The 13942-nt window shown below is 42.0% G+C and overlaps 6 protein-coding genes across 6 annotated transcripts; 4 read left to right on the plus strand and 2 right to left on the minus strand.

Moving 5' to 3' along the window:
• Positions 1-377: 377 nt before the first annotated feature.
• Positions 378-1390, minus strand: IL334_006586 (nucleoside diphosphate kinase; the record flags this gene model as incomplete). Its single annotated transcript, XM_062938285.1, has 5 exons — positions 378-432; positions 515-716; positions 803-902; positions 1012-1078; positions 1356-1390. The coding sequence occupies 5 exons, from the start codon at positions 1388-1390 to the stop codon at positions 378-380; spliced, it is 459 nt and encodes a 152-aa protein (XP_062794336.1).
• Positions 1391-2342: 952 nt separating this feature from the next.
• IL334_006587 (uncharacterized protein) lies at positions 2343-2729 on the plus strand (the record flags this gene model as incomplete). The annotated part of the gene is made up of 1 exon (XM_062938286.1): positions 2343-2729. One exon carries the CDS (start codon positions 2343-2345, stop codon positions 2727-2729), a length of 387 nt encoding a protein of 128 aa, XP_062794337.1.
• Positions 2730-3441: 712 nt separating this feature from the next.
• On the minus strand, positions 3442-5077 carry IL334_006588 (uncharacterized protein; the record flags this gene model as incomplete). The annotated part of the gene is made up of 10 exons (XM_062938287.1): positions 3442-3550; positions 3618-3687; positions 3752-3813; positions 3874-3970; positions 4072-4251; positions 4340-4484; positions 4585-4686; positions 4751-4777; positions 4845-4862; positions 4973-5077. 10 exons carry the CDS (start codon positions 5075-5077, stop codon positions 3442-3444), a joined length of 915 nt encoding a protein of 304 aa, XP_062794338.1.
• A 1379-nt stretch (positions 5078-6456) lies between these two features.
• IL334_006589 (uncharacterized protein) lies at positions 6457-8844 on the plus strand (the record flags this gene model as incomplete). Its single annotated transcript, XM_062938288.1, has 11 exons — positions 6457-6531; positions 6625-6882; positions 6989-7054; positions 7113-7138; positions 7211-7370; positions 7444-7607; positions 7661-7746; positions 7806-7893; positions 7988-8256; positions 8372-8574; positions 8713-8844. 11 exons carry the CDS (start codon positions 6457-6459, stop codon positions 8842-8844), a joined length of 1527 nt encoding a protein of 508 aa, XP_062794339.1.
• A 951-nt stretch (positions 8845-9795) lies between these two features.
• On the plus strand, positions 9796-11969 carry IL334_006590 (uncharacterized protein; the record flags this gene model as incomplete). The annotated part of the gene is made up of 6 exons (XM_062938289.1): positions 9796-10170; positions 10246-10532; positions 10601-10804; positions 10918-11430; positions 11517-11789; positions 11864-11969. The coding sequence occupies 6 exons, from the start codon at positions 9796-9798 to the stop codon at positions 11967-11969; spliced, it is 1758 nt and encodes a 585-aa protein (XP_062794340.1).
• A 529-nt stretch (positions 11970-12498) lies between these two features.
• Positions 12499-13891, plus strand: IL334_006591 (uncharacterized protein; the record flags this gene model as incomplete). The annotated part of the gene is made up of 5 exons (XM_062938290.1): positions 12499-12544; positions 12650-12882; positions 12992-13043; positions 13168-13751; positions 13817-13891. The coding sequence occupies 5 exons, from the start codon at positions 12499-12501 to the stop codon at positions 13889-13891; spliced, it is 990 nt and encodes a 329-aa protein (XP_062794341.1).
• Positions 13892-13942: the final 51 nt, after the last annotated feature.

Raw genomic sequence — 13942 nt, forward strand, 5'->3', positions numbered from 1 at the left:
ATCGAGGTGAGAAGGTCGATGGAAATTGATATAGAAGGCCCCAATGTCAGAGTCTTGGAATCGACTCGAGATGTGACGCATCAACTCAAAGGATGGAAGGACGAGACGCAATGTGAGCCCACTTGATAGCTACGATGATATGAAAGGCTCAACGCGGCATGAATATTATTTATCTGTCTGTGAAAAGCGTTGATTGTCAATCAACTTAATCAAGTGCGATTACGCTTCTGGCGTTAGAAAGAAGTCGAGGAATTGGCTAAGTTGAATAGTTTGCTTCCGATTGATCTACTCTATGCATGGATGATAATTTCTATCATCATGTAATACAGCAAAATGTATTGTTCAACTCAAATTCATCGCTTTAGAAAAGGATAAACTTAAGCCTCGTAAGTCCAAGCTTGAGCGTCGAGCTTGTATTGAGAGACACCCTCGCTGTACATGACGATCAGATCGTTAGCAACGATTCGGCTTGAACTCAAAACGAGGATCTCAAAGATGGGCATATATCACTCACGGGAACCAAAGGGCGATTTCTTTCTGACCGTTTTCAACGGAATCTGAACCGTGACAAACGTTCATTCCTACTTGAAGAGCGTAATCACCTCTGATGGTACCTGGAGCAGAAGCGAGAGGGTTGGTGGCACCGAGCATGACTCGTCCGGTCTTGACGGCATCAAGACCTTCCCAAACCATACAGACGACGGGTCCGGATAACACTATTGACAATTCAAACCGTGTCAGCACGACTTTCATCACTAAGCAACATATCGTCGCACCGAACAAGAAATGTCGCACAACTTACTGTAAGCGATGAGTTTTGGGAAGAATCCTTTGTCGGAAAGATCAGAGTAGTGCTTCTCGAGGTGTTCCTTGGAAGGGGAAGCGAGCTTGAGGGCAGCGAGCTGTTTTTAAGTGGCATGGCATGATCAGCGCCAATTCCGAATGACAGAAATTAGTCCGTCTCAATGTAAGATACAGAACATCGAGCTTCTGGAAAGTGGAATAACCTACCTTGAAACCTCTCTTCTCGAATCGGGCGATGATCTCACCAACGAGTCCACGTTGGACACCGTCGGGTCTGTGGGTGATTGAAGGAACCGAGCGAGAGACGAACGGAAGTTGATGGCAAATGCGTTACAGCGAGAAGACAGGCAAAGGAGCGTACGTTGTATTGAGGTAGAAGGCAGAATGATAAGGTGATTGGAGTGAGCAATTGACGGGAAAGAATTAAGTCAGCAGATATCCTTTCTCTTGTTCACAGACATTCAGTCAATCTCGGTCTTCCGTTAAGAGAATCGTCTTGAACCTGTCGAGCATTTTGTTCGATAGTCCTGTTAACAATGAAAGATACGCACTTGATCATGATGTAGGTTTGTTCAGTGGTGGACATTTTGATTGGTTTTTGTTTGGAGTTTTGTTGTTAAACAAGCAAAGATACAAATGTGAATTCAATGAAAGCTAATCTATACACATTCTTGAAAAATAAAAAAAGTCAATGCTCTGTCGTCGCGATGGGCAAGTGGCATTCGGCGTTTCACAGTCCACGTTTGTATGGTTCATCGGGATTACACTAGTGTGGCAAAGCTTATCTACAGCGTGATGCGGGGGGTAGGAGCGGGGTAATCTAAAAAAGATAGGATGAGATGAAATGACGTTACTCTTTTTCCATTGTGGGGCGACGAAGATCAAATTTAGATAGGAATGAAATATGAATGAGATGATATAGATTCTTATCATTCACGAAGAGGCGAAAAACGATCATGAATCTCTCCACGTAGATCTTACATGACGAACATCAAGATCAACATTTCGAAAATCAGAACTTTGCTGAATTACGGTACAGATTAGGTGGACAGACGACTCTCGTACAATCAATCATACACGAACGAAAAGCGCGCTTTCGACGAAGATTGCGTATGAAGAACTGATAAAGACAAACGACTGAACAGAAGTGAGTGTTTGTCCCCTGGTAATCCACTATCTCATCGGATCGTCTTTTGAAGTCCTGAAGCTGATGACGGAAATAGATAAACATCAGATCAAAACTGTGAGCCGAGTTTGAACAAGGGATCTTAATAGCGATATCAAAGCCAATCATCCTTTGTCCAACTGTTTGAACGAGGTCACTCACATCTCAATTAACCAATGCAATCCGAATAACTGTTGTTGAAAGATCATCTTGTATATCGGATTGATTGCGTTCATTCGTATCATCGCTTCACCTTTCACTGCACAAGTAACACTCGCCAGATCTCTTCTGTTTCACTGAAGATCGATACTTGACTCCAACGTGAATACTGTAACTGTTCCACAGTCCAATAATTATCGCGAAACCATCCACGATGTCCGTCAAATTCACACCCGGACCTCACCCAACATCGTTATCCCGATCGTCATCCTCACAATTACCTTCGCGTACACCTATACCCTCCGCACAAAGCTCACCTATAACATTGAATTTCCCTCGATCACCTTCCTCTTCTTCCGACGTCACTACTTCCAAACAGCCAAAAAGACCATCTAGATTACAAAACAATGGCGATCCTGAAGATCCTGAAAGACAGCCATTGTTAGAGACTAGACAATTGAACAAACCAAGAATACTTTACTCGGTCTTAAGTGTACTTTCAGTCATCATCTTATTAGGTCTATTCGTTGGTTTCGGTGGTTGGAGATTGGGTAAAGGTGAGGGGGGTGATAGGTGGCCCGGAAGTCCGGGATTACAATGAATGCACTTTTACGGAGATCCCTCGCTATAGAACATGCAGGCGTGTAGGCGGGGATTAAGAATGAGTGAAGGGCTCAGAAATTTGACAGAGCCGCAAGAGAAGAAGCATTTTGATATGATATGATATGTATGATACGTAGTGAAGGTCAGATACATCAGGTCAGACAGATTACGACATAAAAACGATGGTTTTTGTTGAATATCTTTTTCACTCCTTTCCACATTTCCCTTTCGCTTGGAAAAATAGCACCTGTCAATTAGATATTGTCGTGTAGTTCTTCATTTGTAATTATCTTTTGTATATTCGATATTTCTTACTATCAATCTCATGAATGTTATACAATATCAGATACGATCATTTTCGCACTTATAGGGGACTCTAATAACGCGTTCCGAACCATTGTTGGACAACGTGACTTATGGAAAGGCGTCTAAGTATGATATATCGATGCATAAACCAGTCTATCAACATGTATATGAGCTATAGATACAGAGAAATAAAAGGGACACGTGTACTGTAGACAGTGAGAAAAACTATTAGAAACCTATAAAGCAATGAAATAGTATACTATTCTTAACCATACGGGGTCGCTGGACCCATTAATATAATGAATATTATGGAAGACTGGGAAAATCATATTCACAGTATTATCGCAAATTGTTTGTAATCAAGCATTCCTTTCTGGGATAGAAGGATAGACCGAGATACTTGCTTAGACAGCAGTTTCAGCGTTTGAGGATCTACCACCGTTGGTATCGTTGTCGACGGCAACATCGGGTGATTCAGAAGAATCAGTTGAATCTTGACCGGGAGTGATTCGCCTGTGAAAGAAATGCCATTGTAAGAGTCAAATCTAAATACGAGAAGAACGAGTAAGGAAACACTTACCAGTATTTGACTTTCTTCAAGAACATGTAGAAAGCGACAGCTAATAAGGCTCCAAGAGTAGGACCGACCCCTAGTAATGAGAATTAATCAGCTGGTGCAATGATGAATGGTGTGTATATGTATGTCATACTCACAGTAGATCCAGTGGTATGGTTGGAATCCTTGAATAACAGCTGGACCGAAGGCTCTGGCAGTGCTAAAGAAGGAGAATATGTTAGTCATTACATATACATAGATCGGATTCGGTATTACCTACTTGACGGCACCACCGGTAAAGGCGATTGAGAAGAGCATGACGATGAATAAGGTGAAACCGAAACCGAGAGGAGCGAAAGGTGTTAAAAGATGTTTTTCTGTTTGATATCACATGATTTAGTAATGGATTTGATGACAGGATGCAGTCGTCGAATATTGGAAAAGGGTGAGATATCAGATGTCAAAAAAGGTCACCTACCAGCAGCAAGCATCAATACACTTAGAACCAAAGTTGCAGTGGTGAACATCTCAATGAATAAACCTTGAGCTTTACTGGTACCATTTGCGAGACCGACGTTGACTACCAATGCTCCTGGGGTAAGACCATCGAGGATGGCGGATGCTACGATGGCTCCGATCATCTGAGCGAAGGAGACGACTACGAACATGTTAGACTGTCATTAGCAAACGATCTGAAATTCCAGGTAATTTTCGACGACAAGCATCGCAGATCTGATCGTACTCACGAAGGAATCGTACTGGTTTGACAGCACCGATCAAGCATAATGCCAAAGATACAGATGGGTTGAAGATACTACCTGTGAAACGGTAAAAGATTGATGCAGTAGCGAAGAGTGATAAACCAAATGCAGCTGAGACGTAGTAATATGTCTACATGATATAAAATGATTAGTGACACGCCCGCGATGTAGACACGACGCGTTGGAGTTGCCGTAAAAAGGTTCTGGAGTTCTGGAGGTAAACAACTTACCAAAAGCTTGTTGGAGTCACTTCCAGTTGGTGAAGTTCCTGCTGCGTCACCTGAGCTGTCACTGGTAGTCGCGGAAGTGTTGGTCGAAGCAGTTTGAACGGCCTGAGCAATGAATAGAAAAATCAGTCTCACGCTCTCAAGTCGCGGTTCAAACGATAGTACTCACACCAAGGGAGAAGAGGAGGAACAAAACCTATTCGATAAAGTATCAGGTTAGTACATTGTCGCGTGTATTTGTTCACGCATTGTTGGTAACATACAGTTCCTACAAACTCTCCCTGTTGGAACGAAGAAATATAGTATCAGCAAGGTACACATATGACATGGATGATGGTTGATCAAAGATACAAGTAACGAGGCACTTTGTTGATTGTAATGTCAAACTCACAGCCATAGCGATCAAATCATTTTTGATATCTGCAAAAGGACCAGTCTTCTTCGCAGTGCTTTCACCTTTGAATGGCTTCTCAGCAGCGATATTTGATCGTTTCATCTTGACTGAACAGATCAATGGTTCAATAAGTTGAAAATATATTATATGATGAAAATAAGAGAATAAACAATAATTATGGTTGATGATAGATAATTATGGTAACGAGAAGGAAGAAATATGGGATTCCATCTTTATACGTTAAGTTTACGAATTGATAGACAAGAGGAAAGGACGTCACATCGAATCACATATTCAGTCCAACAGTTTCACGCTGACCTCATTTTGGCATTGTGCATCTATAGGGTAATAAATGCATATATCATCGCACTTGTAACGGGATAACGGGTGGGGGTGTGAGGTCATTTTGGAAAATTTTCCCAAATCAAGTCAGATACAGTGAATGGAGAGTGACCTTTGATGGGTTGATCGACAAAGGGGAAGAAAGAGAATAGGGTAAATTTCAATGCCAAAAACACGTCTAAATTGTATTAACCCTGAACACTCGAATCGTTTTTCTCCCCTTTCCGTTTCATTAAACTTCAATCTTTTATCATCTGAATCAAAAAAGAAAGAAAACTCATCCGAATCAACCGTAGTGGAGTCGAGGCTTTTCGCTCACCCGAATCACTCAAAATGTAGATCAAACAAAAAGTTCAAGAGGTAATGGTTCATCACTCTGGGCACGATCTGCATCTCGGTCTTTTACGGCAGATCAAAGATCATAAACAAATGGGATAGATAACCTTTCATCCCATCTGATGCTCATCACATCACATCTCATCGCGTCTTGATCAACTACGTTCCCTTCTCTTCCCTTTGTATCCCTATGAAACACCTTTAGATTACGACAGTCAATCTGAGGATCTCAATCACTAGCAAAGGAGGGGGAGAAAGGATTAGGTTGTATAGGTAGAATTAAATATGACGCTTTTTTCTCAATCATAAAACCCTTACTTTATCTCAATACTCTCCCAGTCGTGTTGAATCAAGCAGAGATCGAAAAAAACCAGAAGTGGAGCATCGAAAGAAAAGAAAGTGTCATTACGTCATTCAAACAATTCCAGTAATTCGGACAACGATACTCCGATAACTTTAAAAAAGTGTCGATCATGTACGATAAAATCGTATTTTGTTTGACGCCAGGCACGTGGTCTGTCGGAGTGAGCATTGATCTCCGATGCGAATGAGGCTCCGGTTGAATGAACAGGCCGGAAAAGAGATGAATGACAATGTTTTGACAGGTGATCATACTTTGAATACATATATAGGTATCACGTTGTCACACCTGTACACTTCATAAAGAGTAATCAGGTTTCAACGAAATGCCAAATACAAATGTCATCTCGATACATCATCGTTCATACGAGATCAAAACACTACTTACTTTCGAGATATAGAACTAATCTTATTCTGACAATCCATATCAGAAAGCAGTAGGAATGTCATCATTGATCAGATTGCGCTCAAAACGACATATCAATCCCCAGGGAATCTCGATCATCTCAAGATCACTTGTACGTCTCTCACAGCTGTCCAGATAAACAGGACGACGACCATTCAAATGGATGCACGATGGGTACTGATCTTATTGAAACGTGGTTTGACAGATTACAGGTCCACCACCCAACGTACCCACCACACACCATACGACACCTACATCGACACCACTACCATTACCCATACCACTACCTTTCTTCTCTCCATCAACGGATTTGAACGCAAATGGAGAAAACAAACCACTCTATGTACCGGGCAGTCAAGCTGATAGACTTGCCAGAGTAGGGAGGATGAGTAGTCCCCTGAGAAGAGGAACCCATGAAAGTTGGTGGAGTAGTCAGATGGGATGGTTCAATGCTGTTGCGAAGGTGTGTCGATGCTTCTTAGCTCAAGTTCAGATATAACGAAACATCTTTCAGGAGTTGCGTCGTGAAAAGTGAATGCTCATCGGAATTAAGCTAATGGGCGCTCCAGACCATTCCAACTTATAGAGTTCTAGATGAAGAAGGACATCTAGTCAAAGGCAGTCATGTACCAGAGGTAAGCACGAATTCCTATCAGACTCTAAGCGTGATGGCTGATTGACAGAACTCGAAAGATCACTCAGGAAGAAGCTTTGGCCATGTGAGTCTTACGAAATTCCACGAATGCCATCCGAATAACCTGGAAGGCTGATTTCTTGATCATGTTTCTTAGCTATCGGACGATGACACTGATTCCAATCGTCGATAATGTTTTATACCAATCTCAACGTCAAGGTAGAATATCATTTTATATGCAATGTGCAGGTGAAGAAGCTGCCATTGTAGGAAGTTCAGCTGCTATGTTAGAGAACGATGAGATGTTTGGTCAATACGTAAGTTTTTGTCGACAAAGATTCGGACATTCGATAATGGCATAAGAGCTGAAATTGAGATGATAATCCATAGCGAGAATCAGCAGCGTTACTGCATCGAGGTTTCACTTTAGATTCATTGATGTCGCAATGTTTCGGAAACGTAGAAGATAAAGGTACAAAAGGTAGAATGATGCCTGTACATTATTCAGCGCCTGAACTAGGTTTTCACACAATTACAAGTCCGTTAGCTACCCAGTAAGTACGCGAAAGCCTTATCGAGACAGACATTTGATAAGAATATGCGATAGGATGCCACAAGCTGCAGGAGCAGCATATGCGCTGAAGGTAGATGAAGCCAGACAAGGTGATTGTGTCATTTGTTATTTTGGCGATGGTGAGTAGACTCCCTTCGGAGTGATGAGCAGAGCTGAGTTTAGGCATCAATATGGATAGGTGCTGCTAGTGAGGGGGACTTTCACGCCGCATTGGGCATGAATTCGGTTCTAGGTGGCCCATGTATTTGGTTTTGTAGAAATAACGGGTACGTCAGGCTCGTTCAACAAACATAGGTCAAGTTCGGAAATTCATCAGGCTGATAGATGATCGATATCACTCTCGCCTCGCATATCTTTTAGATTCGCAATCTCCACTCCGATAATAGATCAATACGCAGGCGATGGCATTGCATCTCGTGGACCTGCTTATGGACTCGATACCATTCGAGTAGATGGAAATGACGCGCTGGCAGTTTTGTCGGCTGTTAGAGAAGCTAGGAAAAGAGCGGTAGAAGGTAAGAAAGGTGTTTTGGTGGAAGCTATGACTTATCGTGTGGGTCATCACTCGACAAGTGACGATTCAAGCATGTATAGGAAGGTTGAAGAAGTGAAAGAATGGACAGTGGTTGGTGAGTTAACGGTTCATCAAAGCATTGCTTTTAAAACATCAATGTTTTGCATAACTTCCTCCTTTTGAGGTATGCGGTCGCTGTGAAAAGAAATCTGACTTGATGGTTGTTGTAGATAACCCGATTCATCGATTTAGAGCTTTCTTAGCTTCCAAATCATGGTGGAATGAATCTCAAGAGAAAGAGCTTTTGGCGTCTCACAAGACATCAGTGATGAAGGCTTTTGCAAGAGCGGAGAAATTACCCAAACCGAAGCTTGGTGAAATGTTCAATGATATTTGGGGTGTTGCCAAAGGAGATGAAGTTCCTGCTGTTATCGTGGGTTAATCTCTCTAGATGGATCAGTATCCATATCAATCGTCATTACAAATCGAAAGAAGAGCTGGCTACGAATGACGAGAATATCTTGTGAATTTCATACGGAAGTTGCTGATGTTCCTTTGTCGTCACTGTCAGATGGAACAAAGAGCTGAATTAGGTCGATTGCTGAAGAAATACGGAGATGTGTGGGAACCATGGCGCAAAGAAAGGAAGAGATTTGTGGAAGAAGGTATGGACGTTATGGACTGTGATGGAAGAGGATCTTAGAATTTAGAAAGATAACCATCAAGTAGGTTTTAAGTGTCTTAATTTTCCACATGGAATTGTTGTAACATACAAGTATGGTGGTTTATGTAGATATGCATTGTTGTGTTATGTGTTTTATACTGCTTCTCAGACTGCTTTGCAGCCTGTTATTGTTCGGCCCTTTCGTATTTTCTACTTCTCATCTGTCCGTAGTCTGTATTTCCTAAGTGACTGTATGCCTGAATGCAGGTCGAATTATGTGATGGTGGGTAAGACGGATTCACCGGCATCCTCCATCTATACACGTTGGTCAGTTCACTCGTTGTCCTCAAAGTCAGAGATTCTCGCGGCGACTGACCTTTTTAGCTTCTTCAGCAGCATCAGGTTCAGCCTTTTTAGCTTCCTCGGTTATTTGCTCAGAAGGAACCTGAGTTTCTAGATGATTCAACATGAATTAGCGTCAATCCCCTTCCGGTGTTGGCTTCATCTGAGGAAGGAGGTTCAAAGCTTTGACTCACGTTGAGCTTTGGTGTCTTCAGTGGCAGGCATATTGGTTCGATTTGAGGTTGTTATATTTCTTTTGCTTATTGAAATGAATGATCTCTGAATCGACGTACGGATAGAAGACATCTAGTGTTTTTGGATATCAACAAGTAAGAAGTAGAATGGGAAATGGAAAATCTCGATCGCGTTAATATGATGGGGGTTTATATTAGTTACGCTTGGATCCTTCGATTGGAATACGTCATAGCAATAGATAGACAAGGGTTACTCACTCTGCAGCCATCACGTGACTTGTCATGGACTCGTAGTATCGGAACCTTTAGTAACCGTGCATTCCTCCTGGAGATTAAATCCCATGTCCTGACTAGACGATATTCTCTTCGTGCATATATTGATTCATACATGCATGATAGGTTTGTCGACTGAATACGGACTGGGGTCTCAGTATATCGAGCTGACCGGCTCAAGATGCCTCAAAACAGATTCTTTGAGGGTCTGGATATGGAACGATTTTCTATTCCGCTGTATAGGATGCGAGGTTATGAGCCGTTGGCTAAATCAGGCAGCGAAGTGAAGCAGAAAAAACGGGTATCCAATGACAAGAGATGTTGGGTCATAGTGATCGGGCTGATAGTAACGGTCTGCTTCTTGTTGGGTGTCACCTTTGCTGGCGGATGGTCAGATGGTTATTCCGGAAAGACATTTGACCAAATCTTATCACTCGAAGCTGCTTTAGCGAAGAAGAAGATTCTGGATAATATAGGACCGAGAATAGGTGCATTGGATGGATTGGTAGTGGCCAGTCCAAGCAAAGGAGACAAGCCGTACTTGCCTAATTATTATGCGAGTTTATCCCCTCAGGCTGGAATAGTGAGAGTGAAAAGAAGTCAGCTAATGTTTTGTTAATTCCATTAACAGTTCACGTGGACTCGAGATTCAGCTCTAGTTCATTCTTCCCTATTATCGTCTTTCCTCCCACATGCATATCTCACATCGTACGCCTGGTCTGGACCGAGAAAAGTAGATAGGACTAGACATTCGAATTTCAAGATGAATGAGGATCTCATCAGAGCATACATCCATTCTCAGGATAGAATTCAAAGTACCACGAACCCCTCAGGGGGATTCATGGATGGTGGATTGAATGAACCTAAATTCCAAGTTGACGGAAGTCCGTTTAGGGGAGATTGGGGTAGACCACAAAGGTTGGCTTTTCCAGACATTAATTTGATTGGCCAAATTACATGAGCTGAGACTGATGATTGGGAATTAGAGATGGACCTGCTCTTCGCGCTTTAAGATTAATCCCATATGCCCATTTCTTACTAGATCGATCATATTCACTTGATGTAAAATACGTTCAAGAGAATCTGTATGATCCGCAACAAGTCAAGGTTCCAGGTAGGATAATCAAGAATGATCTTGAAGAAGTAGCTAGTGGTTGGATGAAACATGGATTTGATTTATGGGAAGAAGTGTGAGTGCTTTTTTTTTTTCACACTTCATATGAGATCTGCTGGAGTGTATCAGACCCCTGCATACAATAGTCTACCGTTGAGGGGCTGCGAGTTGATCATCGTGACACCATAGGGATGGATATCATTTTTTCACTCTCATAGTATCTATGAGGGCTTTACAGGCTGGTGCAATTCTAGCTTCAAGATTGAACGATACAGGAGCGGAAACATATTATGTTCAACAAGCAGGATCTATTGGGGAAAAACTTGAAGATTTCTGGGATGACGAGAAAGGATATTATCTATCCAGTTTACCTAAACTACCTTCGAAGAATAGTGAAAGTAGCATAAGTTTGGATATCCCAAATTTCCCTTCGCGAGAATGGCAAGATTGTTCAATGCCTCTATCGTTGATTCATGCAGGTAATCAATTCGACTCGGCAAACGTACAACGTTATCCTAATATCACATTCCCTGTGTTTGGTCCTACAAATCCGAGAGTTTTAGCCACACTGGACAAGTATATCAAATCGTTTGAAGGGATGTACAAGATTAACGGAGGCAAGAACTGGACGCAAGGTTGGGCATTGGGTAGATATAAGGAAGATGTATATGATGGGGTAGGGAAAAGTATCGCTAGTCCTTGGTAAGTCATTGACCATATTGCATACAGTGCCATCGGTTTAGGGAAAAGTATAAAAAAGAAGCTGATTTAATCATAAATGGTGATAGGCATATTTGTACCAATGCCATCGCCCAATCATTCTATTTGGTCCAAAGCCAGTTGTACGTCGAAGGATCCATGGATGGATTCAAAGTCGATTTTGGTTTTTGGTCAGATATCATGAAAGAAAGTGTTAATTTCAACGATACCGAACGGCGTACTGGGGACGTCAATTTTGATGAAGCTATCGTAAGACTGGGGGAAATTGGAGATGGATTTTTGAATGTCTCGAGGAGAGCTTTCGAAGAAGGGGGAAAGAGCATGAGTGAGCAGATTGACCGGTAAGTCATGTCGTCAAATGTAACTTGTCTTGCTACGGAAGCGCGACAGAGCTGATTCAAATGACCTGATATAGAAACAACGGAAATCCTAGGGGAGCTAGGGATCTCACCTGGTCCTATTCGAGCTTTGTAACAGCTGTGAGAGCAAGGGAAGAAGCGAAAGCCTTGTTGGGTTTGTGAATGACGTTGTCATGAAGTTAGATCCTATGATGACCTGATGTCTGTATACTTCCCTTCATCATTGTCTTGTAGATAATCATTGCATGTATGTGACTTATAACGTGCTTTGATACCTGAACTGATTTATGGAAACTGTCGAGACTGGCCTGGTGTCATTATGCTGGACGAGGACATGTGACGTGATACGACCAGCACCGTTTTCTCTGACTTTCACACTGTCTTTGTTGGATGTATAAAAATAATACGATACCAGCTTGGATCCATATTATATTGCTACGGTAATAAAAAGCCAATACGTGCCACGTGTAGGAGCCGATAGTTCGGGCCGAATAATTACGGTGATAACAATTCGGAAAGGAATCATACTCTGGATGATTTTAGACTGAACATCTTCATTTGCATTGTGTATCACTTTGACGCATATTTTGTCCAAAAGTTCTCCCATATATTCACTGATCTAGGTTGAACAGCATACGAGAACTGTAAATCCACTTGAAAGCCCTCAGACACTATCATCTATCTCGAAAAAATGGCCTCTTCTTCAAACGCCAAATGTCTCGTTAAAGGCTCCATTAGTGGGTCTTCTTTTTCAATATCGTCTTCCAGATGGTAAACGCCACATCTTCTCGGTTCACTTACTCGAATATGAACTCGTCGCTGACCACATCAACGCCAAACAGATATAGACGAATTCTTCGCGTTACCCCACATCGTTCGACCGGGAGAGACGATCTCTTCTACATCCTTAACGAAAAGAGCTGGTGGAAAGGGTGCTAATCAAGCGTATGCCGTAGCCAAAGCAGGAGGTCAAGTTGATATCGATGGATGTGTTGGGATAGACGGTGAATGGGTTAGGGATCTTCTGAAACAAGGTGGAGTGGGTGATGGCAAGTTGAAGACTTTGGAAGATGAGGTGAGTTGAATAAGGAGGTACAACGATCTCTTCTCGAGTCTGTTCAATATCGCCTATGAGATGATAGGTGACTCAGTACTGACTGTCGGAGTGACCTCCACGTATCTAGTTGACAGGCAGAGCTATAATCCAATCTGCTGCAGATGGTGAAAACTCGATTGGTGAGTATATCTCTCATATGCTGTTTTCTGCTATATTCACGGAAATCTCGTATTGTGTCTATTTCCCCCTCCGCACTTCACTTGGCGTAATTTTTGCGCACTGTACTGACAAATCAAATCACAGTTCTCCATGCAGGAGCCAATTACTATCTACCTTCACCAAACCCTTCTCCAGATCTCAAAGGATATACACATCTACTCCTCCAGAACGAAATCCCACTTTCATCCACTTTATCTTACCTCAGGCACGCAGGTGAAAATGGTTTGATATCAGTATTCAATCCATCACCTATGTTATCGCAAAAACAACTTCGTGATTTCCCTTGGACGGATTTATCTTGGTTAATAGTCAATGAAGGTGAATTACAAGATTTGTTATTAGCTTTCAACGCATCTTCTTCCTCGTCAAAAAAAGGGACACAAGGCAGTGACGATAACGATATCCAAAAGATAGCTCAACATGGTATATTGCAATTACATGAAAATGAATACTTCTCAAAGAAGATTGGTATCATCTGTACTTTAGGTTCTAAAGGTATATTGTATTTCGATCCTTCGACATCAAAAGAAATAGGTCATCTCCCAGCTGGAAAATTGATTACTTCATTGAAAGACACTACTGGTGCAGGCGATTGTTTTGCTGGTTATTTTGTTGCTGGATTAATGAGAGGTGATAAATTGGAAGATGTCTTGAAAACTTGTTTGACAGTGAGTACCACTCCAACTCGTTATACCTACTACTGCTGGACCGCAGCTGAGTATAAAATCTTTAGGCATGCGCCATATGCGTGGAAAACGAAGGTGCTATGGGAAGTGTTCCAAGTAGAGAGGCGGTTCTGTCAAGGTAATGAGCAGCAACATTGATCGTCCACGGTCACTTTAGCCTCGCAACATGTCAA

The sequence above is a fragment of the Kwoniella shivajii genome, chromosome 9, assembly GCF_035658355.1.
Source record: "Kwoniella shivajii chromosome 9, complete sequence".
Taxonomy (NCBI): Eukaryota; Fungi; Basidiomycota; class Tremellomycetes; order Tremellales; family Cryptococcaceae; genus Kwoniella; species Kwoniella shivajii.